This window comes from Passer montanus, unplaced genomic scaffold, assembly GCF_014805655.1.
Source record: "Passer montanus isolate IOZ18808 unplaced genomic scaffold, ASM1480565v1 scaffold101, whole genome shotgun sequence".
NCBI classification, from domain to species: Eukaryota; Metazoa; Chordata; class Aves; order Passeriformes; family Passeridae; genus Passer; species Passer montanus.
In genome coordinates, this window is record NW_024356616.1 from 1,948,094 (window position 1) to 1,971,514 (window position 23,421).

General features: G+C 52.0%; 1 protein-coding gene across 1 annotated transcript; it reads left to right on the top strand.

Moving 5' to 3' along the window:
* Positions 1-605: 605 nt before the first annotated feature.
* Positions 606-22,869, top strand: GFPT1 (glutamine--fructose-6-phosphate transaminase 1). The gene is made up of 18 exons (XM_039715698.1): positions 606-726; positions 1,109-1,216; positions 1,604-1,729; positions 2,344-2,402; positions 3,232-3,366; positions 4,531-4,592; positions 5,275-5,354; positions 9,070-9,175; positions 10,835-10,998; positions 11,881-11,976; positions 12,221-12,318; positions 13,378-13,591; positions 13,729-13,769; positions 15,217-15,439; positions 16,156-16,283; positions 17,411-17,578; positions 18,083-18,244; positions 19,353-22,869. The coding sequence occupies exons 3-18, from the start codon at positions 1,615-1,617 to the stop codon at positions 19,395-19,397; spliced, it is 1,896 nt and encodes a 631-aa protein (XP_039571632.1). The 5' UTR covers positions 606-726; positions 1,109-1,216; positions 1,604-1,614; the 3' UTR covers positions 19,398-22,869.
* The last annotated feature ends 552 nt before the right edge of the window (positions 22,870-23,421 follow it).

The window sequence follows — 23,421 nt, forward strand, 5'->3', positions numbered from 1 at the left end:
ATCTCTATTATCATTCTTGCTATTTTCCTCTCAGGATCTAAAAGCTGAACTGAATCAAAACTGGATCTCCCAGGGTCTGGTTTTTGGAAGAGCATGTCCATATTTCATGGCATTAACACTGTATTTGTGTTTCTTCTGGTTCCCTTAGTTTTCATAGTGTGTTTTCTGAGAAGCACTGAATTCCTTGGGTTGGTTTTTTGGGAGGGTTGGGGTTTTTTCATGCCGTTCTTAGCCTTGGATTCAGGGGTTTTTTCCACAGGCCTCATGAATAATGTTAATATAATTGTGCTGTAATTAATAGCTGTTTTCAGTGCCAAGCTGGCTCCTTCCTGGATGGGTGTTCAGTGTTTGTTTGCAGTACAGGCAGGGATGAACACTCTGCCTTTCCCTCTCCTCCCACCCCTCCCTGTGGGGAGCCACTGCCACTCTGTGCCCATTTTGTTGTGCACTGCCAGCATTTGGGATCTGGGACAAGGAGCCAGGCTTTGGGCTCTTGGTTGGGGTTTTTTTTTAATTCAGGTGTGACTGAGCTTGCTGAAATCTGCAGGAAAAACAACATCTGTGTGTTTTGGGGTCAGATTTAGCCAAGCTGGCCCTGATTCTCCTCTCCCCACACAGGCATCTTTGCTTACCTGAACTACCATGTGCCCAGGACGAGGAGGGAGATCCTGGAGACCCTCATCAAGGGGCTGCAGCGCCTGGAGTACCGGGGCTACGACTCTGCAGGTACCTCTGCCCTTGCCGGGGCTCTGGCCTTGCTGGGGGGCTTCTCCTGCTGTCATGTCAATGGGTTCTGCCACCTTCTGCTGTTGAAGAAAGCTGGAACACAAACTGCATGTGTCTGTGGTCAGAGGTTTGGATTAACTTCAATGTACAGATTTCTATAAGCATTCTTGATTTTTTTTTTCCCCCAAAAGGCTTTAAAATACTGACAAGACGACAAAGGGAAAACTTAATTCTAACATAAAGGGTTTCTTGCCTTTATGTGGCAGGCCAGCTCTTGGAGAAAGGGCTCGGGAAGAATCAAAAGGCAGAATTTGTTGATATAAAACACTGCAATAACTTCTGCACTTGACCCTCTTTCTCCATGTTCCACGGTGGGGTTCAGGTGTGGGACTGGATGGAGGAAATGACAAAGACTGGGAGGCCAATGCTTGCAAAATCCACATTATCAAGCAGACGGGGAAAGTGAAGGCTCTGGATGAAGAGGTTCACAGTGAGTATCTCCCTTTCCTCATTTTTGTTTTGAATATCCCCTGTTTTACCCACAAACGTGACTTTCCAGAGGTGTAAAGCTATTTCCAGAGGTGTAAAGCTCAGGGATGAACTGTGAAGAGCCTGGTGATCCAGGCATGGGCTCTTCCTTAGAGGCTGCTTTTTGTTTTGGCAGAGTGAGGAGTGCAGGGCTGTTTTCTGTGTGCATCTGCCCTCAAACCCCTCGAGGTTTTTGTTGGCCTTTGTTGATGCTAAAGGTCTTTCCTGTGTCCTGTGGGGTTTGCTGGCCCTGCCAGCATTGCTGTCCCGTATTCCCCAAGGCCTGGTGAGACTCCCAGGCTGACCTGGGGTGTGGACAGCCCCTCAGGAGTGAAACTTTCTGCTGCAGAGCAACAGGACATGGACCTGGACATCGAGTTCGACGTGCACCTGGGCATCGCCCACACGCGCTGGGCCACGCACGGCGAGCCCAAACCCGTGAACAGCCACCCGCAGCGCTCGGACAAGAACAACGGTCAGTGCCTTCCCTGGGCTCCCCTGCAGCTCCTCCTGGGAACCCCTGCCGCCCTCCTGGGCTCCCCTGCAGGTTCTGCAGCCCCTCCTGGGATCCTCTGCAGCCCCTCCTGGGGTCCTCTGCAGCTCCTGCTGGGGCCTGGGCTCCTCTGCAGCCCCTCCTGGATCCCCTGCAGCCCCTGCCGCCCTCCTGGGCTCCCCTGCAGCTCCTAGGGCTGAGCAGGGCTTTTCCTCTGTCCCCAGAGTTCATCGTCATCCACAACGGCATCATCACCAACTACCCTCCTGGGAACCCCTGCAGATCCTGCTGGGGCCTGGGATCCCCTGCAGCCCCTCCTGGGGTCCTCTGCAGCCCCTCCTGGGGTCCTCTGCAGCTCCTGCTGGGGCCTGGGCTCCTCTGCAGCCCCTCCTGGATCCCCTGCAGCCCCTCCTGGTGTTCTGGGATCCCCTGCAGCCCCTCTTGGGCCCTGGGCTCCCCTGCAGCTCCTCCTGGGCTCCCCTGCAGCCCCTCCTGGGCTCCTCTGCAGCTCCTGCTGGGTCCTGGGATCCTCTGCAGCCCCTCCTGGGCTCCCCTGCAGCTCCTGGGGCTGAGCAGGGCTTTTCTTCTGTCCCCAGAGTTCATCGTCATCCACAACGGCATCATCACCAACTACAAGGACCTGCAGAAATTCCTGGTGAGTGACCCCTGGGGGTGAGAAAAGAAGAAAAGGGAAGGAAAATGAAAGGTGAAGGGGGGAAGGCAGGAGCAGAGAAAAGGAAAAGCATGAGAAAAAGAGGGAAGAAAAAGCCTGTTCTGGGATCCCCTGCAGCCCCTCTTGGGCCCTGGGCTCCCCTGCAGCTCCTCCTGGGCTCCCCTGCAGCCCCTCCTGGGCTCCTCTGCAGCTCCTGCTGGGTCCTGGGATCCTCTGCAGCCCCTCCTGGGCTCCCCTGCAGCTCCTGGGGCTGAGCAGGGCTTTTCTTCTGTCCCCAGAGTTCATCGTCATCCACAACGGCATCATCACCAACTACAAGGACCTGCAGAAATTCCTGGTGAGTGACCCCTGGGGGTGAGAAAAGAAGAAAAGGGAAGGAAAATGAAAGGTGAAGGGGGGAAGGCAGGAGCAGAGAAAAGGAAAAGCATGAGAAAAAGAGGGAAGAAAAAGCCAAAGGCAAGGTGAAGGAAAAGGAGTGAAAGCAAAGAAAGGAAAGGTGGGAAGGAGAAAAGGAAAGGTGAGGGAAGAAGGCAGGAGCAGAGAAAAGGAAAAGCATGAGAAAAAGAGGGAAGAAAAAGCCAAAGGCAAGGTGTGCTGCTCAGGAGTAGTAAAAGCAAAGAAAGGGAAGGTGGGGAGGAAAAGGAAAGGTAAAGGGGGGAAGGCAGGAGCAGAGGAAGGGAAGAGCATGAGAAAAATAAGGAAGAAAAAGCCAAAGGCAAGGTGAAGGAAAAGGAGTAGTGAAAGCAAAGAAAGGGAAGGAAGGGAAGGAGGGGAGGCAGAGGGCTGGTGACCCACAGGGCTGTCCCTGCAGGAGAGCAAGGGCTACGACTTCGAGTCGGAGACGGACACGGAGAGCATCGTCAAGCTGGTCAAGTACATGTACGACAACCGCGACAGCGACGACATCAGCTTCTCCACGCTGGTGGAGAGGGTCATCCAGCAGCTGGTAACGCTGGGGGCACGCAGGGAGGGCAGCTGGGCATGGGCACAGCGGGCACGCAGCCCCAGAAATGCCCCCTGCACCCCAGAGCTGGCAGGGAGCTGCAGCGTGGCCGTGCCGCTGCTGCGGGGGGCTTGGGGCACCTGCCAGGGCAGGGCTTTGTGTCTGCTGCCTCTGGCTCAGCTCAGGGGTGTGTGGTTTTTTGGGAGGTTTGGCAGTGTTCATCTGGGAAGGGGCTCAGCTCTTGGGTATGGCAGTGCTGGAGGCTGCCAGCTCCTGGCTGGGGTGGTGGGAGTGGGGAGGGAGGGTCTGTGATGCTCCCAGTCCTTCCCAAACCCCAACCTGGCAGAATCTGTGCTGCTCCCAGTCCTTCCCAGAGCTCCAGCAATCCTGGGAGAGTCTGTGGTGCTCTCTGCTCCCAGTCCTTCCTAAAACCCCAGCCTGGGGGTGTCTGTGCTGCTCCCAGTTCTTCCCAAAACCCACCTGGGGGAGTCTGTGCTGCTCCCAGTCCTTCCCAGAGCTCCAGCAATCCTGGAGGAGTCTGTTCTGCTCCCAGTTCTTCCTAAAACCCCAGCCTGGGGGTGTCTGTGCTGCTCCCAGTCCTTCCCAGAGCTCCAGCAATCCTGGGAGAGTCTGTGGTGCTCCCAGTCCTTCCCAAAGCTGCTCCCAGTCCTTCCCAGAGCTCCATCATTCCAGGGATTGCTGCTGACCCCTGCTGGGAGCTGCTCTGCCTCCAGTGCCTGCTGGTGTGCAGGAGCAGGGCCCACCACAGCTCCCCTCCCACCCACAGCACTCAGCTGGGTTTTCTCTGGGTTACCTGCCAGGAACTCGTGTTGCTGGAGGGTTGTGACACCTCAGCTGAGCAAACACCCTCAAGTTTGGTGCTGCTTTTGGCAGATCTTTGCCTCTCAGGTGCCCTCACTGCACCCTGAGCTAAAGCAGGAGCCACTTGGGTAACCAGGGGAGTCTGGATGTGTCTCTGGGGGTTCAGTGGCTGAGGATGTGCTGCCATGCTCAGGGGGTCTGGAGCTACAGGCAGTTCTGGAAACATCTGTGGAACCTCTTTGGTGTATCTTTTGTGTCCACAAAAGCACAGGAGCAGTTTCTGTGCTGGGAACACTGAGACAGTGCCAGTGCTGAGGGGATAAACATTTGTTTCTCTTGTTGCAGGAAGGTGCTTTTGCCCTTGTGTTCAAGAGTGTTCATTACCCTGGGCAGGCAGTTGGTACCAGGTGAGTGTTGCCATGGGAAGGAACACCCTTGCACCCTGTCTGGCACTTGTTTTTGTACCCCCAAGTTAGAAGCCAGAGTGGAGATCATTCTCATCACACTCTTATGTGCTGGGGAGAGGGTGGTTGTTGTTTTTAATTTCCTTTCTCTTGTTTTCCATCTGTCATAACAGAAAGTTCCCAGAATTATTTTGGAAATTTCTTCTTGGCCAGCTGTACCACACCTGGTCTGGAACAGCTTTGTTTTGGTATCGTCTGGGGATGACCTGAAAGGAGAGGATTTTACCTTTTCCTTTGTGCTTGCCCTTGTGGCAGCAGTGGGACATATTCTCCACATGGCCTGGAATTTGGGCCAGCCTCGTGTTCAGGTTTTCTGTCCCACTTTTCAACACCAGCATCAGCTGGGCTTGAGCTTCAGTGCCTAAAGCTGTGTGTGGGTGTGTGCAGTGAGGGGCAGCCCCTGGTTCAGGGGTGCAGTGACTCTGGGGAAGTTTCTCCAACCCTGATGCAGGTTCCTCACCTTCTTGTGTTCCTTCTTGTGTTCTTTATCCCATGATTGTTTCACTGTCTGCAGCAGCTGCTCCGGGGGGCTCTGGCTGTGCCCTGCTGCAGCTGAGGGGGGCACGAGGCCTGGGTGGGGCGTGGGGGTGTCCCCAGGGGCTGAGCTGTCCCTGTGTCCCTGCAGGCGAGGCAGCCCCCTGCTCATCGGCGTGCGCAGCGAGCACAAGCTGTCCACAGACCACATCCCCATCCTGTACCGCACAGGTGAGAGGGGAAAATCCCAGACCTGACCCCAAACCCAGCCCTAAACCCCATCCCCATCCTGTACCGCACAGGTGAGAGGGGAAAATCCCAGACCTGACCCCAAACCCAGCCCTAAACCCCAACCCCATCCTGTACCGCACAGGTGAGAGGGGAAAATCCCAGACCTGACCCCAAACCCAGCCCTAAACACCAAACCCTAACCCCAATCCACAGACCACATCCCCATCCTGTACCGCACAGGTGAGAGGGGAAAATCCCAGCCCTGACCCCAAACCCAGCCCTAAACCCCATCCCCATCCTGTACCGCACAGGTGAGAGGGGAAAATTCCAACGCTGACCCCAAACCCAACCCTAAACACCAACCCTAACCCTAACCCCATCCTGTACCGCACAGGTGAGAGTGACAGCCCCAACCCTGACCCCAAACCCAACCCTAAACCCCAAACCCTAACCCCAATCCACAGACCACATCCCCATCCTGTACCGCACAGGTGAGAGGGGAAAATCCCAGCCCTGACCCCAAACCCAGCCCTAAACCCCATCCCCATCCTGTACTGCACAGGTGAGAGGGGACAGCCCCAACCCCAATCCCAACCCCAACCCCAGCCCTAAACCCCATCCCCATCCTGTACTGCACAGGTGAGAGGGGACAGCCCCAATCCTGACCCTGACCCTAGCCCCAACCCCAACCCCAGCCCCAACCCTGGGGCTCCAGGGCACGCACAGCTGTGTGCTCTGAAATGCAGATTTCAGGTAATCAGAAATTAAACCTCTGTTAGAGAGTTGTTTTTTTTTAAAAAGCAAGTTGTTAACCATGCATTTCACCCACCTCATACCTCAGGCTGGCCACAGCTTTAATATCCAGTTACTGTGAGGAAAATACATCTTAGTGTAGAAAAATAAAGTCATGAAATGGTTTGGGTTGGGAGGGACCTTAAAGCCCATTTTGTTCCACCCCCCCTGCCATGGCAGGGACACCTCCCACTGTCCCAGGGAGCTCCAAGCCCTGTCCAGCCTGGCCTGGGACACTCCAGGGCTGGTGGAACAGCTCAGTGTAGGAAATGAAACAGTGCAGCTCAGCTGCAGTCTGTTCTGCACGTGGCACCTGGGCATTTGTGAGCCTGGTGCTTTTCAGGAACAACGAGAGAGCTTTGCAGCTGGGGCTTGGGCTGCCACAGGCCTGGTTTGTCCCTTGGCACTGCCACAGCCCTTGCCTGTCCCTTGGCAGTGCCACAGCCCTGGTTTGACCCTTGGCACTGCCACAGCCCTTGCCTGTCCCTTGGCACTGCCACAACCCTTGCCCCTGCCACCCCACCTCATTTGTGGGAGCTGTCACCCTTCATGGGACAATGCCTGGTGGTGTTGTCTGTCCATCCTGCTCTCACAGACACCCTTGGAAATGAAAAGTACTGAGAATTTCTCTGTAATTCCCTGAGGTCAGAGGGGTCTGAGCCTGCCCAGTGCCTGGGAGCTGGACTTGTGTTCTGAGCAGTGCAGGGTCCCAGGAGCTGCTCTCCTGTCCTGCTGCAAGAGCCAGGCCCAGCAGCTTTGCCTTTTCATTGCATGATTAGCAGTAACATGAATGTATTTATGTAACACTGTGGTTTTTTTACTGAATATCTCAAATTTGGTTTGTTTGTTTGTTTGTTTTTTTCCAATTGCACTTCCAGCCGTACAATCTATGGATCATTCTTTTGATGGAATATCCATAAAAATGGAGGAAGGTGCCCACCAGAGAAAAGCTAACACTTGAAATTTCAGACAAATCCTCCAGCTCCTTAGAAAAGGAATCATGAATGGGACCAAGATGCATTGTCTTTATAATATGTGGCTATTGCTTTCCGTGTAGTGTAGTGAAACATGTGGGAAAATCAAAATTCCTTCTTGATCAGAAACACCACGAGCAGCACACAGGAAAATCCACCCATCCCACTTCAAATATTGGGACATAATGCTCAGCATATGTGCAAAAACTGATGACAGTGCAGCTTGTACTGAGTGTTCCTGCAGCTCTGGCTGCAGAAGGAGACAGTGAATTACCTTAAAAATAACCCCCACTAAAGCAGGAGGCTGCTGCCAGTCCTAATGCCAGCACTGCCCAAAATTCCTTCTGGAGTTGGGGTTGTCAGAGCCCTGTCCTCTCCCTGGTTGTGGTGAGAGGCTGAGCTGCAGCCTCTGGGGGCTGCACTAAGCTTGGCCTGAGCTGGGCCTTCCTTCCCCTGTTCATTTATCAGGGGGAACCATCTGGTACTGTCCTGAGGTGCTTTAAAGGCCAGCCCATGACATGATGGGATGGAGCAGCTCACATCTGAGGCAGGAGAGCCCTTTTCTGTGAGGGGGAGGATGTGCTTGCATCTGCAGAAGCTGTCGTGCAGGAAAGCAGTGCCACATAATGAAGCCAATGCAGGGAAATGCTCTATTTTGAGAACCCAAATTTGCATGTTCTGATCAGGTCTGGGTGCTTCTGTGGGGGAGTGGCCACTGGCAGCTCTGCTCTGTCCCTTCTCAACACCAAATCAGTCTGTCCTGTCTCAGCTCAACAACAAAGGCACTGTTTTCCTCATTTACTGACCTGATAACTGCACTGGAAGGCTCTGAATCACTGCCTGAGTGGGCCTTTCTCACTGAGTATCAACATGAAAGCAGTATTTTTCCTTCACATTTTCATCTGCAGAAGTGGAAACCAGAGCACCACGAGCTCTGCTTGCATCACTGAATCAGATCAGTGTCTAGTAGGTGAAACAACATCAGGATTGTGCAATAAATATAGAATGGAGTAACTTCAACACTGAAGTTCTTCAGCCATAGTCCCATTTTGGGAGATAAGCTGATTAATCCACCCCCTCCCTCCCCATACCCTGCACAATGACTGGCAAATAATTTTGCTGGAGGCTGGTGCTGAGCAGTAGGTGTTGGGTGCCTCATCTGCATCCCTGATGAGCTTCACCACTGAGCAGCAGTTTGGAGGAGGAGGAGGAAGAGGAGACAGTTGGGAATTTCCAGAGTACTCCAGAAAGGATCCCTGGTGACAGGCTGAACTTTGAGGGCAGATTTTTCCAAAGCTGGCCCTCAGTGCTGTGTCCCCCAGCACCCCTGGGTACCTCCCTGGCCAGAGCACAGGTGTGATTTCCTGGTCAGGGTGAGGTGGCTTTGTTTGCTAGTGCAGGAACAAGGCTGAGCTCTTAATCCTGGATTTCCTGAGCTGTGTCTGGCAGGGAGCTCAGGCAGGCAGAAGTAGGTTTGGGTTCCCCTGCTGCTCAGGGGAGCTGGGTGGGCACACAGGTGGCAGCTCTGAAAGAATTCCCCCAGTGCTGAGGGTAGCAGACAAAGAAAGAGCAGTGCTGCTCCATCTCTGGGGGCTCAGCAGAGAGGAACAGGGGAGAAACTTAAAATGATCAGCAGGGCAGGTTTAGCAGGGAAATGTGGCTGCTCATAAAGCACCTTGAATTCTCTGCCAGTGGAGCCACACAATTTGGATTTTCTCCTGATACTTTCCTCTAAACTCCAGACTGCACTAGTAATACACTTCTCAAAAAGCAACAAAACCCTTGCAAGCCAGCTGAGGATGGGCACAGGTGCTGCTGCTCCTTTTGCTGTGCCCACCTGCAGGCATGAAAATAGTGCTTCATGTTGGTACCGTGCTTTGGGGGCTGTGCTGGGTGTCACCTGTGCCAGGGCTGTCACCTGGGCAGCCCCTGAGCCCACTGTCTCCTAGGGAAGGACAAGAAGGGGAGCTGCAACCTGTCCCGGGTGGACAGCACCACCTGCCTCTTCCCCGTGGAGGAGAAAGCTGTGGAGTATTACTTTGCTTCTGATGCCAGGTAGGGTTTTCCAGCATCTCTGGTGTGTGTAGAAATATCCTGTTTAAAGGCCTCTGGAACAAGAGAGGGGGAGGCTGGGGTTTCTTTGTTAATTACTTTACTGATTATTTCACAAATGCTAACCAGAACAGAGTTGCTGTTAAAGTAATGAGCACTGGCCTTGGAATAGAGTGTTGCCATTCTTCAGGCTCATCTGTTGGGAAGATTTCCCAGTGAGAGGAAACCTGAGAGAGTCCTGACCTAAATTAACAGGCCAGGTGCTAATTATGAGGAGAATTGTGTTGATTCTCCAGGGGTCTCTGCACTCGTGCAATTCCTTCATGATCAAAGGTAATCCCAGAGGAGTGAGGAGAGACCAGCTTGGCAGCAGCCTTAGCAGAGTCTTTGGGGTTCTCTGGTTCAAGAGGATGAGAAATGCTTGCTCCAGGAATGTGGGAACACTGCTGTGGTTGCTTTCTGCAGCTCCTTCCATCAGAGGGTTGTGCAGGCTCTCAGCACACCCTGATGTGCTCTGGTTTTAGGGCTTTTCAGTGACTCTCCAGGTGTGCTGCTGAGCAGATCTCAGCTGCCTTACCAGGGCACAAAACTGCCCTGGTTTTACAGACGGGCAGAGAAAATTAGTAATGAAAATTAATAACAAAATTAATAATGAGCCGGCCAATATATAATATATTATATACATTAATAGTACAGTATAATAGAGTATATATTATATACTATATAGTACAGTATAATATACATTTTAATAGTATAATATAATACAGTATATATTATATACTATATAATATAATATATATCTTTATAGTATAATAGAGTATACATTATATACTATATAATAAAATATATGACACTATATAATAGGATGTAATATATATCTTAATAGTATAGTGTAATATAGTATATATATTATATAATATAATATATTATATTATATATCTTAATAGAATATATTACATACTATATAATATAGTGTAATAAATTATATATCTTAATAGTATAGTATAATAGAGTATATATTATATACTATATAATACAGCATAATATATTATATATCTTTGTAGTATAATAGAGTGCATATTATATAGTATATTTTATATATTATATAATATAGTATATGTCTTAATAGTATAGTATGATAGAGTCCATATTATATACTATATAATATAGTATAATATATATCTTGATAGTATAGTATAATAGAATATATATTATATACTATGTAATACAGTATAATATATATCTTAATAGTATAGTATAATAGAGTACATATTACATACTATATAATATAGTATAATGTATATCTTGATAGTATAGTATAATAGAGTTCATATTATATACTATATAATACAGTATAATGTATATCTTGATAGTATAGTATAATAGAGTACATATTACATACTATATAATATAGTATAATGTATATCTTGATAGTATAGTATAATATAGCTTAATAAAGCAATGGATCAGCCTTGTGCAATCACGGAGTCAATGCTAATTATCCCCTTTATGGCACCGTTGCCAGGACAGAAATGCACATTTCAGGGTTTTAACAGAGCAGGGCATTGCTCACCCCTGGGGGTGCTGGGGGGTGCAGTGTGTCCCCGTGAGCAGGCTGTGGTGTCCCCGTGAGCAGGCTGTGATGTCCCCGTGTCCCCACAGCGCGGTCATCGAGCACACCAACCGCGTGATCTTCCTGGAGGACGACGACGTGGCGGCCGTGGTGGACGGCCGTCTGTCCATCCACCGCGTCAAGCGCACGGCCGGCGACCACCCGGGCCGGGCCGTGCAGACCCTGCAGATGGAGCTGCAGCAGATCATGAAGGGTGAGAGCCCTGCCTGCCTCCTGCTTGGGGCTGCAGGCACCCCGTGCCACCCTGCCCCGGGTGGGGACAGCAGCCTGGGGCATCTCCAGAGGTGCCACAGCTGGGTCTGGTGCTGGGTCATCCTCACGGGGTTAAAAGTCCTCAAGTGTCATGGGATTTCCTCTCTAGTCTAGAGTTGTGGGGCTGAGGATTTTGCCTCCTGCTTGGGGCTGCAGTTACCCCATGCCATCCCTGCCTCAAGTGGGGACAGCTGCCTGGAGCATCTCCAAGGTCTGAGGTGCCACAGCCTGGTCTGGTGCTGGGTTGTCCTCATGGGGAAAAATGTCCTCAGTGTCATGGGACTTCTTCTCTAGTCTATAGAGTTGTGGGGCTGGGGATTTTGCCTCCTGCTTGAGGGTAAAATGCTCAGCTTGGGACTGCAGTCACCCTGTGCCACCCCTGCCCTGAGTGGGGACAGGCTCTGCTCTGGTCTGGAGCATCTCCAAGGTCTGAGGTTCCACAGCCTGGTCTGGTGCTGGGTCATCTTCATGGGGAAAAAAGTCCTTACATGTCATGGGATTTCTCCTCTTGTTGTTGATTCCTTACTGAGGAGAGTTGCGGGGCTGAGGATTTTGCCTCCTTCTTTGAACCCATCTGGTTTTTAACCAAGACTGATCCCTCACAAAGTTGCCAGTCTGGATCTGCCCTTCACTGCCTTCCAGAAACTCGAATCAAGCTCTCATCATGAGCTGGTGTTTTGGCAGAAAACCAGTTTAATAATCTTTGGCTGGCCCAAGCTTTTCTCTACATACACGGGAAAAATGGCAATTAGCAGGAGGTAATTTAAAATTTAAGTTATCAGGTGATAAAGTGTTCTAATTTGTTTTCTCTCTCTCTTCATAGGTAACTTCAGCTCATTCATGCAGAAGGAAATATTTGAACAGCCAGAATCTGTTGTTAATACCATGAGAGGAAGGGTCAACTTTGATGACTACACTGGTAATTGAGCTTGATCCTCACTCAGGGTCCAGCAGTTGCAGGGAGGGAGGGGGTGGAAACCTTGCTGGGTGAGATGAAATGTGTGCCACAGTGCCTCCAGAATTCCCTGTGCTGCTGGCAAGGTCCCACTTGTGCTGGTTTTCTGCACAGTGGGTGATGGAGATGGTGGCAGGCTGTTGGCACCAGTGACCTGGGAGCTCCTCCTGCCTGGCCACCCTGATTTGTCTCTCTGCTGTGCCCACAGTGAACCTGGGTGGGCTGAAGGATCACATCAAGGAGATCCAGAGGTGCCGGCGTTTGATCCTCATCGCCTGTGGCACGAGCTACCACGCAGGAGTGGCAGTGAGTGCTGGGCCCAGGGCCAGAATCAGGGCTGGGGTGGGCTGCAGGGACCCGAGAGCCCACCCAGTGCCACCCCTGCCATGGCAGGGACACCTCCCACTGTCCCAGGCTGCTCCAAGCCCTGTCCAGCCTGGCCTGGGGCACTGCCAGGGATCCAGTTGCTCTGGGCACCCTGTGCCAGGGCCGTCCCACCCTCTCAGAGAAGAAGTTCCTCCTAATAATCTCACCTAAGTCTACCCTTTCTCAGTTTAAAGCCATTCCCCTTTGTCCTGCCACTCCAGCCCTTGTCCCCAGTCCCTCTGCAGCTCTCTTGGAGCCCCTTCAGGCCCTGCAGGAGGCTCTGAGCTCTCCCTGATGTGTGCCAAGCAGATTAAGGATTGATTTCAGGTTAGGGATTGGTGTTAGGGATAAGCAAATGCACAGAGGTGAGTGAAGGAGGACCCTTGTGAAAGCTGCAAACACCAGGCTCAGCTCACAGCAGCAACAAGAGGAAATAAAAGCTGATGAAGCTGAACTTGGGGAAGTGGCTCCTGTGACTTCCATGGCTGTGGAAGGCTTTGGAAAACAAAACCTGCTGTGCTCAAAAAGGCAGCTGCAGGAGCAGAATGCAAAGGCTGCAGCAAGGCAGGGGCTGCTGGGGGCCAGGTGGGGTCCAGCTGGGCCTGGATGTGGGTGGGCATTTGGGTTCTTCAGGCTGGGACACACACAGGACACCCAGCATTACATAATTTATGTGGAGGGTTACATAACAAGTAGGAATTAGAGAAATCTCCATTTGAGGGAGCAGTTGGCCCCACAGGCCAGTGTGTTTTCCCCCCATCCCTCCCTGCCCAGGAGGGGGGAATTTTTATTAACCAGGAAAACAAATAAAGTTGGTGGTGGTGCCAAGGCAAGGTTGCTTCTCACAGGGGTTGGTGGGCAATATGAGTAATTAAAGTGTAACCCAGCACTAATTGTCATATAGGGTTTTAACAGTAATACTTTCCAGCGTGTGTGGCAGCTAGAAAGCTTTTTTTTGCTTTTATAAACATGATGTAATAATCCCTGCCTTCCTGCCAGACCCGCCAGGTGCTGGAGGAGCTGACGGAGTTACCTGTCATGGTGGAGCTGGCCAGTGACTTCCTGGACAGGAACACCCCCGTGTTCAGGGACGATGTCTGCTTCTTCCTCAGCCAGTCAGGTACTCCTGGGCTCCCCTCCCTGCCCAGGCCGAGGGGGAGGCAGCAGGGCCCAGTTTGGTGCCTCTGGGGGGTGGCGTTGGTGCCTTGGCAAGGCTGACCTAGAGCAGAGTTACAGAACAAAGTAATAAATTTATTAAATCCTCAATGGATCCACCTTGGGCAGCACAGCAGCCTGGCCCGGATGAATTTTCATTAACCAGGAAACAAATCAAGCTGTTTTTTGTTGAAGGGACAACCCCAGAGCTGCCTTTTGTTAACCAAAAGCTGCAGGTGGGTTTTGTGGTGGCACTGCCATGTGCTCAGGGCTCAGGCTGGCTCTGCAGGGAGCACCAACCCTGGGCAGTGTGGGCAGTGCCCATGAGCAGTGGCAGCAGCACTGAGCACCCATCCCTGTGTCCCCTGTGTGTCCCCTTAAAAAATTGATTAAATTTTTTTATTTTATTTTATTTATTTTTATTTTATTTTTTTTAATTTTTAAAATTTGCTTAACATTTTTAATTTTATTTTATTAATTTTATTTTTATTAACTAATTTTTTTAGATAAGATAAAGGAAACTTTGTCTGCATGTAACTCCCTCACTGGTTGTGCTTTACCAAAGAAAATGGGCCATTAAAACTATCCTTTTAACAAATGGGGGAATGGTCTTTGACAAAATCCCACTATTTGTGTGCAGATAACAGGACTGTTCTGGCTGGGTGAGATACAGTAGAAGAGAACTTTGCTGCCTTTCACTTTGGTGAAGTGTTTCTGCATGGTGAAATCTGCTTTGGTTTAGTTAAATTTAGAGGCGAGATGATGTCAATCTGTTACATAAATCCAGCCAAAAACCACATTTGAGTTTAATAGTTCATTGGGGGATTGGATCATGGAAAATTCATGAGTCTCTTACGAGAAGCTCTTGAAGGAGCTGTTTGTCCCTGTTGTTTTCACATGGCCAGCTTGGAGATAAATGCCATTTTCCCTCTGACCATGTGGGGAGTTACCAAAGCTGTGCATAGAGGAAATAAGAACTTGAAAAGTTTCTGCCCTGAGGTTGCCCAGAGCTTCTTTTGGGAATATTCGAAACAGCCCAGGCGTGTTGATGTGACAGCAGAGAGCTCCCACTCCCCAGCAGCTCCTCCAGGCAGAACAAATGCAGCTTTTCTGCCTCCTCAGAGCCACCCCAGGGCAGCCACGTGGAACTTTGCTCACTGCTCAGTGCCAAAACCACTCCACACCTTGCTCTGAGCTCTGCAGCCCTTCAGGACCGGGCTGGCCCCAAGAACTTTGGTCTTGGGAGGACCTCAGAGGGCAAACTGCAGCTGCAGTGTCCCTCAGGTGTCCCTCAGGTGTCCCTGTGACCTTCCTGCCCTGGTGTGACCCCTCTTGTCACCTCCAGGGATTCCCCCCAAAGGCAGGGACATCTCTTTCAGGCAGGGGAGAGGATGTTCCTAAAGAGGGGAGCTGGGGAATCACAGCTGCCTTTGTGTTCCCTGAGTGTGGCCCAAAAAAATCCCATCTGGTTGGGATGGGGTGGGGTGGGCGTCCCCCAGACACCTCCAGGCAGTGCCCTGCTGCTCCCCGTGCTCTCAGAGTCACCTGCAGGTCACAAAACAGGGTTGGGCAGTCAGCAGGGCATGCAGAATATCAAATCTTGGTTGTTGTGTCTGAATTTTCTGGGCTGTGAGGAGATCCCAGGTGAGCCCTGCCCAGGTGAGCCCAGCCTGGTGAGCCCAGCCTGGTGAGCCCAGGCTCATTTCTGCTGCTGACCTGCAAGCAGAGCTGCCTCTCTGGGCCGAGGGGGCACCTGCTGGGTGCAGCAGTGACCCTCCCTGTGCCCCCCAGGCCTACACCAGCCAGTTCGTGTCCCTGGTGATGTTTGCCCTGATGATGTGTGACGACAGGATCTCCATGCAGGAGCGGCGCAAGGAGATCATGAGGGGGCTCAAGGGGCTGCCAGGTAGGACCTGGGCAAAGGGAGCTCAGCTGGGCTGGGCCTGGGCAGGGGGAGCTCAGCTGGGCTGGGCCTGGGCAGGGGGAGCTCAGCAAGGCTGGGCCTGGGCAGGGGGAGCTCAGCAAGGCTGGGCCTGGGCAGGGGGAGCTCAGCAAGGCTGGACCTGGGCAGGGGGAGCTCAGCAAGGCTGGGCCTGGGCAGGGGGAGCTCAGCTGGGCTGGATCTGGGCAGGGGGAGCTCAGCTGGGCTTGGTCTGGGCAGGGGGAGCTCAGCTGGGCTGAGCCTGGGCAAAGGGAGTTCAGCAGAGCTGGATCTGGGCAGGGGGAGCTCAGCTGGGCTGAGCCTGGGCAAAGGGAGTTCAGCAGAGCTGGATCTGGGCAGGGGGAGCTCAGCTGGGCTGAGCCTGGGCAAAGGGAGTTCAGCAGAGCTGGATCTGGGCAGGGGGAGCTCAGCTGGGCTGGGCCTGGGCAAAGGGAGTTCAGCAAGGCTGGATCTGGGCAGAGAGGGTGGCAGAGCTGGATCTCAGGGCTGCTGAGCTCAGCAGGGCTGGACCTTGCAGGGAGGGTGGCAGAGCTGTCACAGTTCCTCTCAGCCACATCCCCTCAGGCGTCTCCAGGCCAAGCTGGGCCAGCCAAGCTTTGAGCCCAGGGGTTTGCAGGTCACTGCTGGCTGGGGGGTGAGCAGGGTGTGAGCACACTCAGCTGGGTTTTACCTCCCTCCAGACTTGATCAAGGAGGTGCTGAGCATGGATGATGAGATCCAGAAGCTGGCCACGGAGCTGTACCACCAGAAGTCTGTCCTCATCATGGGACGGGGCTACCACTACGCCACGTGTCTGGAGGGAGCCCTGGTATGTTCTGATTTAATAGCTCACACAAAAACACACGTGTCAAACCAGACAGGGAGCAAATCTGCTCCATGGCACGGGGTTAAATGGAGCTGGGGCTGCCCCTGCATCCCTGGCAGTGCCCAAGGCCAGGTTGGGCACTGGGGCTTGGAGAGCCTGGGGTGGTGGAACTGGGTGGGCTTCAGGCTCCCTTCCAACCCAAACTGTGCCATGGTTACAAATGCCTAAAATTACACATTTGAAATTTAAAATTTAGGTAATTAGTATTACCTAAAATTCAAAATTTAAAATTCAAAATTTAAAAACCTAAAATTACACATTTAAAATTTAGGTAATTAGTATTACCTAAAATTCAAAATTTAAAATTCAAAATTTAAAATTTAGGTAATTACCAAAAATTACAAATATTTCAAATTACAAATTTAAAATTTAGGTAATCACAATTACCTAAAATTACAAATTTAACATTTAAAATTTAGGCAATTACAAATACCTAAAATTACAAATACCTAAAACTACAAATACCTAAAACTACAAATTTAAAATTTAAGTAATTACTATTACCTAAAATCACCAATACCTAGAAGTCACTGTCAGATTCCCACACCCCAGCCTGCCGTGGGGTGCACGGTGTATTTTCCATTTCCTGGGAATGCTTTCCTGGACATTTGCACCCTCATCAATACAAAACTCAGCATGCACTTTCCAAACCCCTGCACTGCATTTTTTACACTGGAGGCCATTCCTGCTCCATTGCTGTCCCCATTGCCATGCAGAGGTGTCCTCTTTGCCCTGCCAGCCTGGGGGTGGCTCAGGGCTCCTTCTGAGGGCTCTGGTGGCACAGCTGGAAGCCACAGCTGGAAGCCACAGCTGGAAGGCACAGCTGGAAGCCACAGCTGGCTGCAAACAGCCCAGCCCAGGGGCTCTGCTTGGATCTGGCCTTGTGTTCTGCCTCACCTGCACCTGAGAAGGGCTGAGCTTTCCAAAGTGCAGCAATTCAGGAATTCAGGAATTCAGCAAGGCTGGATCTGGTCAGGGGGAGCTCAGCAGAGCTGGACCTGGGCAAAGGGAGGTTAAAAACCACGACAAGGTGGCTCGAAGTGTAATGAATTCTTTCCTCCCCACTGCAGAAAATCAAAGAAATCACCTACATGCACTCGGAGGGGATCCTGGCTGGGGAGCTGAAGCACGGCCCCCTGGCCCTGGTGGACAAGCTGATGCCTGTGATCATGATCATCATGAGAGACCACACCTATGCCAAGTGCCAGAACGCCCTGCAGCAGGTCATTGCACGCCAGGTGAGGGCTGGGGGCTGCAGAGCTGCTGATTCTGAGAGGAAAGTCACTCACAGACCCCAGAGTGCTCACCTGGGGGCTGAAGAGCTCCAGAGGTGCTGATTGTGAGAGCAAAGTCACTCACAGCCCCCCAGAGTGCTCACCTGGGGGCTGCAGAGCTCCAGAGCTGCTGATTCTGAGAGAAAAGGAATTCACAGACCCCCAGAGTGCTCACCTGGGGGCTGCAGAGCTCCAGAGCTGCTGATTGTGACAGAAAGTCACTCACAGCCCCCCAGAGTGCTCACCTGGCTGTCACTGCCCCCCTGTGAGCTCCCTGAGTACTGTGCCCATTTCACACCAGTTCTTGCAGCAATTGCAGAAGTCTGTTCAACCCTTAAATCCCCTCAGGGGATGTGAAGCTGTTTGATTCTAATTTAAGTAATAAATTTTGCCCCTGGGAAAATTTATTACAGCAGCGAGGGAGGAACCCCCCAGGTGTGCTTCCCTTCAGCCCCCCGTGTGTTGCAGGGCCGGCCTGTGGTGATTTGTGACAAGGAGGACATCGAGACCATCAAGAACAACAAAAGGACAATCAAAGTGCCCCACTCGGTGGATTGCCTGCAGGGCATCCTGAGCGTCATCCCCCTGCAGCTGCTGGCCTTCCACCTGGCCGTGCTCAGGGGCTACGATGTGAGTACAGCGCGCCTGTGTCACCCCTGTGTCACCCCTGTGTCACACATCCCTGCCTGTGTCACACCCCCTGTGTCACCCCCCTGTGTCACACAGCCTGGGTACAGCATGCCTGTGTCACCCCTGTGTCACCCCCCTGGGTCACACATCCCTGCCTGTGTCACACCATGAGTGCAGCATCCCCGCCTTGCCTGTCACATGTCCCTGCCTGTCACACGTCCCTGCCTGTCACACGTCCCTGCCTGTCACACCCCCTCTGTCACACATCCCTGCCTGTCACACCCCTGCCTGTCACACACCCTGAGTACAGCACCCCTGCTTGTCACACCCCCCTGCCTGTCACACCCTGTGTCACACATCCCTGCCTGTGTCACACATCCCTGCCTGTGTCACACATCCCTGCCTGTGTCACACCCCTGCCTGTCACACCCTGTGTCACACCCCCTGCCTGTGTCCCCCCCTGTGTCCCCCCCTGTGTCACCCCCTGGGGCTGCTGCAGGGCTGGGGCTGCTCTGTGCCACTGCTTGAGCTGCTGCAGGGCTGCAGGGAGCCATGCAGGGCTGCAGGGAGCCATGCAGGGCTGCAGAGGCCGTGCCCCTGTGCCAGGAGCAGGCAGGGCTGCAGGGCACCGAGGGGAGGGTGGCAACCCTGGGGGGGTGTTTGGCAACAGTTTGGTGTGAGCTCTTTGGGGAGCAGTTTGGTGTTAACTCTTTGGGGAGCAGTTTGGTGAGAGCTCTTTGGGGAGCAGTTTGGTGTGAGCTCTTTGGGGAGCAGTTTGGTGAGAGCTCTTTGGGGAGCAGTTTGGTGTGAGCTCTCTGATGGGCAGTTTGGTGTTAGCTCTGACCTTTGTGCAGGCACCAGCCCATGGCTGTCAGCAGTGACCTCTGGGCACAGCCTGGACTAAAGCTCAGCCTAGCTCTGAGCCAGGAGATGCAGCAAGCAGGGTTGTAGACATTTTTTTATACATTAATTGGCCTCAATGGTGAGAATGTGCTGGATTGTTTTCAATTGGAAGGCAGAGCAGACCTTGCACAGGTTACAAAGTGATACACAAACCAAGCAGGGTGTGAATACTCACCAGCCTGTTCTTTCTCCTCCCTCTCTGCAGGTTGATTTCCCAAGAAATCTGGCCAAGTCCGTAACTGTAGAGTGAAAGATCATCTGAATCATAGGGGCAAAGGGGAATTAAATGAAAGACTTTTTTTGGTACCAAAATAACTCGATTTTAAAGCCCCCTAGGTAAATCTTATTTTGGTAAATTGTTGTTTGTGTACAAGATCACCATAATTCCATTGCATTAGTGATTGTCCAGTTGATTCCACGTGCTACATCAATAGCTCTGGATTTTTTTTTTTTTTGATCAATACTTCCATGAAAGATGTTAACTGGTTTTCCTTAAAGGTTGCTGAGTCCTCTGGTGAGGGGTTCCTCTGAGCTGGTGTCATTGTCCCTTCCCCGACGTGGCTCAGCCCAGTCACTGCTGGGGAAGCTCTGAAGGAATTCCCAGTGCCCTGTGGTGCTCTCAGGCAGTGAAGCAGGACACCAGGACACACCACTGGAGCAGGAGCTGGCACTGCTCACGCCTGGGCAGGAATTTTAGCAGTGAAGGAAGCTGCAGGCAGCCTTGGGGTGCACCCCTGCCTCAGGAGCAGGAGGGAACTCAGCTGGCACAGCCTGCCAGGGAGGTGATGCTGCCTCCAGGGGGTTTTATCCATCCCAAATCCAGAGCAAGTGACAATCTCCTGGCCATGGTGGCCACGGGACCTGGCTCTGAGCTGCTGCTGCTGCTGCTTGGGGCTGTGAAAACAAGAGGAGCTTTTCCTGTGCTGAGGATTTCCCCTGGAGCTGAGGGGCACTGAGAGCACCTGGGGGTGACACACCTGGGGGTGACACACCTGGGGGTGACACACCTGGGGGTGACACACCTGGGGGTGACACACCTGGGGGTGACACACCTGGGGGTGACACACCTGGGGGTGACACACCTGAGTGTGACACACCTGGGGGTGACACACCTGGGGGTGACACACCTGGCTGTGACACACCTGGCTGTGACACACCTGAGTGACCCAGCTCTGTGCAACACCTGAAAAAGATAAAAAGGCTCCATAAACACAACAGAAACAACCTTTGAAAATTGCCTTGGTAATAAAGAAATTGCCTAAAGAAATTACCTTGGCCATATTTCTGTAACAAGGTTGAAGAATCAGAAATGACACAGAAAATGACACCTTCAGGACTGAAAACCTGACTTTTTCAGAGTCATCCAAGGGCAGTTATTATGCATTTCCTAATGTGGAAAGGTGAATTTCCTCCCATCTTGCTGGGTTTTGAATTGGCTTTCCACAGGCACTGTCAAACCTGCTGGTGACTGTTGCAGGGGATTTACTGCCCCTGAAAAATGGCTTTAAAATGGGGAGTGCCCAGTATTCCAAAGACTCTGTGGCAATTCTGCTTGGTCTAAACCCCCAGGGACTCCTTCACTTCAGTTCAGTGCCAGCAAAGGCTCAGATGATGAGACTGAAATGAAATGAAAAATGAAATGAAATGAAAAATGAAATGAAATGGAATGGAATGAAATGCTGGGTGCCTGGAAAAGCTTCTCTAAGCCAGTGCATGTGTTTATTAACCTGTCACAGCTGTTGGTTTGGGAACACACCGTGCTGCCAGTGTCTGTTGAAGAACAAAGTGATAAATTCTGCATTTTGGTTCAGCACAAGCTGTGTGTGAGGCACTGCCCTGGCACAGCTGTGCCTAAACACCACCTGTACCCCCTCCCTGCTTCCCTGGAGGAGGAGAATTGAGGAAAAAACAAGGATTTTGCAATCACAGGTGGGAGAGAGGTGCTCTTCCTCCTCCTCCTCCTCCTCAGCTTGCTTCAGAGCCCCTGCAGGGCTGGGTGTGTGCAGTGCCCCATCCTTTGCTCTCAGAACAGCATCTGTTAATTAATATTAGTTAATAATCCCCTCGAGGGGGTGCTTCAAGGCCCTTTTCCTCCCCCTGCAGCCAGCCCTGCTTCCCTGCTGCCTGGCACAGAGCAGGGGGCATGGCACTGTGCCAGTGGCACACCTTGCTGGAAGCTGCCTGCAGACAGGACCAAAGAGCTGAGCTGGCAGTGCCAGGGGCGTGCTGAGCTCCCTGGCTGTGCCCTGTGCCACACCAAGCCCTGCCCCTGCAGCTGGGGGCACGGATGGCTCCTGGCACAGGCCGTGCCCCCTCCTCTGCTCTCAGACCCAAAGGGGGCTGCTGTGGGCTCAGCCCCCAGGGATGCTCTGCAGCACATTTGTAGGAAGAATTTCCCTGCTGGGCACGGCAGGGAGCTCGTTGGCATCTCCTGGTGGTTGTTGTTGCCATGCAGTGTGAAGTGGGGATGCACACAGGACTCTGCTGGCTTTCCTTACCTCACTCTGTCCCCGTGTTGCATTTCTGAGCAGATGATGTCTCTCTTTCCCCTGGAAAGCTTTTAGGATGTCTCGTGGTATTTATTAACAGCCAGTCAGTCTTCTGCTCTCCCAAATGAATGTTTTGCTTACTGAGCCAGTGAAATTCTCTCCTTCCTCACTGAGGTGTTGCAAAATTCAGTAGCTCTGTGTCTAAAATTGAGCCACAGGTAAATACAAAGGGAGGCCTTTGCCACCTGCACTGGCAGCTCCTCCCGTGGCCACAGCTTATTTTGGTGTGAGTAGCTCTGCCCCTCACCTGCAGAAGCTCCTGGAGGGTTTTAATTCCCAAAAAAAAAGCAGAGAGCTCCCAGCCCAGCACCCCTTTCTGCCCAGCAGTTCCCACAGGTTCCACACTCACACAAACTGAGCTGCACGTGGAGTTTGCTGCAGCCAGAAGGGTTTTGTATCCCCCTGGCTCTGCTGCAGAAGGGCTGGGGGCAGTTTTTTCCCCCAGATTTCTCACAGCCAGCACTCTGTGCAGAGCCCATCAGTGCCTGGGGCTGCCCCTGGGCAGGGCCATCTCCAAAACCACCCCCCAGAGCCTTTCCCAGCCTCCTGGCATGAGCAGAACCCTCAGCCTGAGCCTTAAGCCCAGCCCAAAGCCTCTGAGGGCACAAATGACACGCAGCAGAGCAGAGCTGGGCCTGTCCCCTCCCTGGCTGTCCCTGGTGCCACAAGCAGGTGCCTGGTGGATGGAGGGAGGGAGGGAGGGGCTGGAATTAAGTAGCTTAATTAGCAGGTCAGTGTTTAGCTGTGGCTAATTTTAGATCCTACCTGAATGTACCAAACTTGCCTCAAAGCATGGAGTCCCTCCTCTTCACCAGGACAGGAAGAAGAAGAAGAAACAAAAGTATTTGGGTTGGCAAAAAAAAAAAAAAAAGGAAAAAAAAAGAAAAGAAAAAAGAAAAAGAAAAAAAAAAGGAAAGAAAACTTCTTTGCCTTCAATTCAGTTTCTGTAAATAGACATTTGAGTGGCAAACCCACATTTCCTCTGTGTAGATGCTCTGTGCTGTACATATCCAGCTGGCTGGGCTTGTGGGGACCAGACTGCACCGTGTTTGTTGTGTGCTGTAGCAGGAGCTGTCTTCTTTCTGTCTCTAGTGTTCATCATTCGGGTTTTGTCTCTTTGCTTACTTTTTTTTGTATCTCACCCTTTGAATAAAATCAAGTGCCCTACATTAACCAAACGGAATTCCTGGTCTTCAGTTAAATCCATTGAGGAGAGGTGACCCCTGGGGCTGGGGGGGCAAAGCAGAAAACTCAGGGATGAACTCGCCCCTGTCCTGCCCAGGGAGGCTCTTCTGGGGCAGAGATTCTGCATTTCATCTCATATTTCACTGCCCTGTCCTAAATGGGCTTTTCCCCACTTTAACAAGAGATCCCCCTAAGGCAGAGCTGTTCCTGTACCTTAATTATTACTGAATGATTATTTAATGATCACTGAGAGAGCACAGCCCACCCCTGGCCGTGCTCAGGGAGTGCCACCCACCTTCCCCAGCTCCTGGGGGGCCCTGGCTGGGCTGGGACCCCCAGGGTCAGGTCAGAGCAGGGGCTCAGGGCTGAAAACACCTGGCTGCTTTTGTAGGGAATAAAACCCTGGAATTCCATCCCTGGATTTCCTCTTTTGGAATTTCCACCCCTGGATTTCCACCCCTGGAATTCCATCCCTGGAATTCCACTCCTGAATTTCCACCCCTGGAATTTCCACCCCAATAATTTCCATCCCAATAATTT

Bases quoted from the DNA above. Each gene is read 5' to 3' on its own strand.
- GFPT1 (XM_039715698.1), top strand. From the start codon at position 1,615: ATGGACCTGGACATCGAGTTCGACGTGCACCTGGGCATCGCCCACACG. The intron at 13,592-13,728 runs GCTGACCTAGAG...TTTTTGTTGAAG, and splicing joins GGCGTTGGTGCCTTGGCAAG to GGACAACCCCAGAGCTGCCT. The intron at 15,440-16,155 runs GTAGGACCTGGG...ACCTCCCTCCAG, and splicing joins GGGGCTCAAGGGGCTGCCAG to ACTTGATCAAGGAGGTGCTG.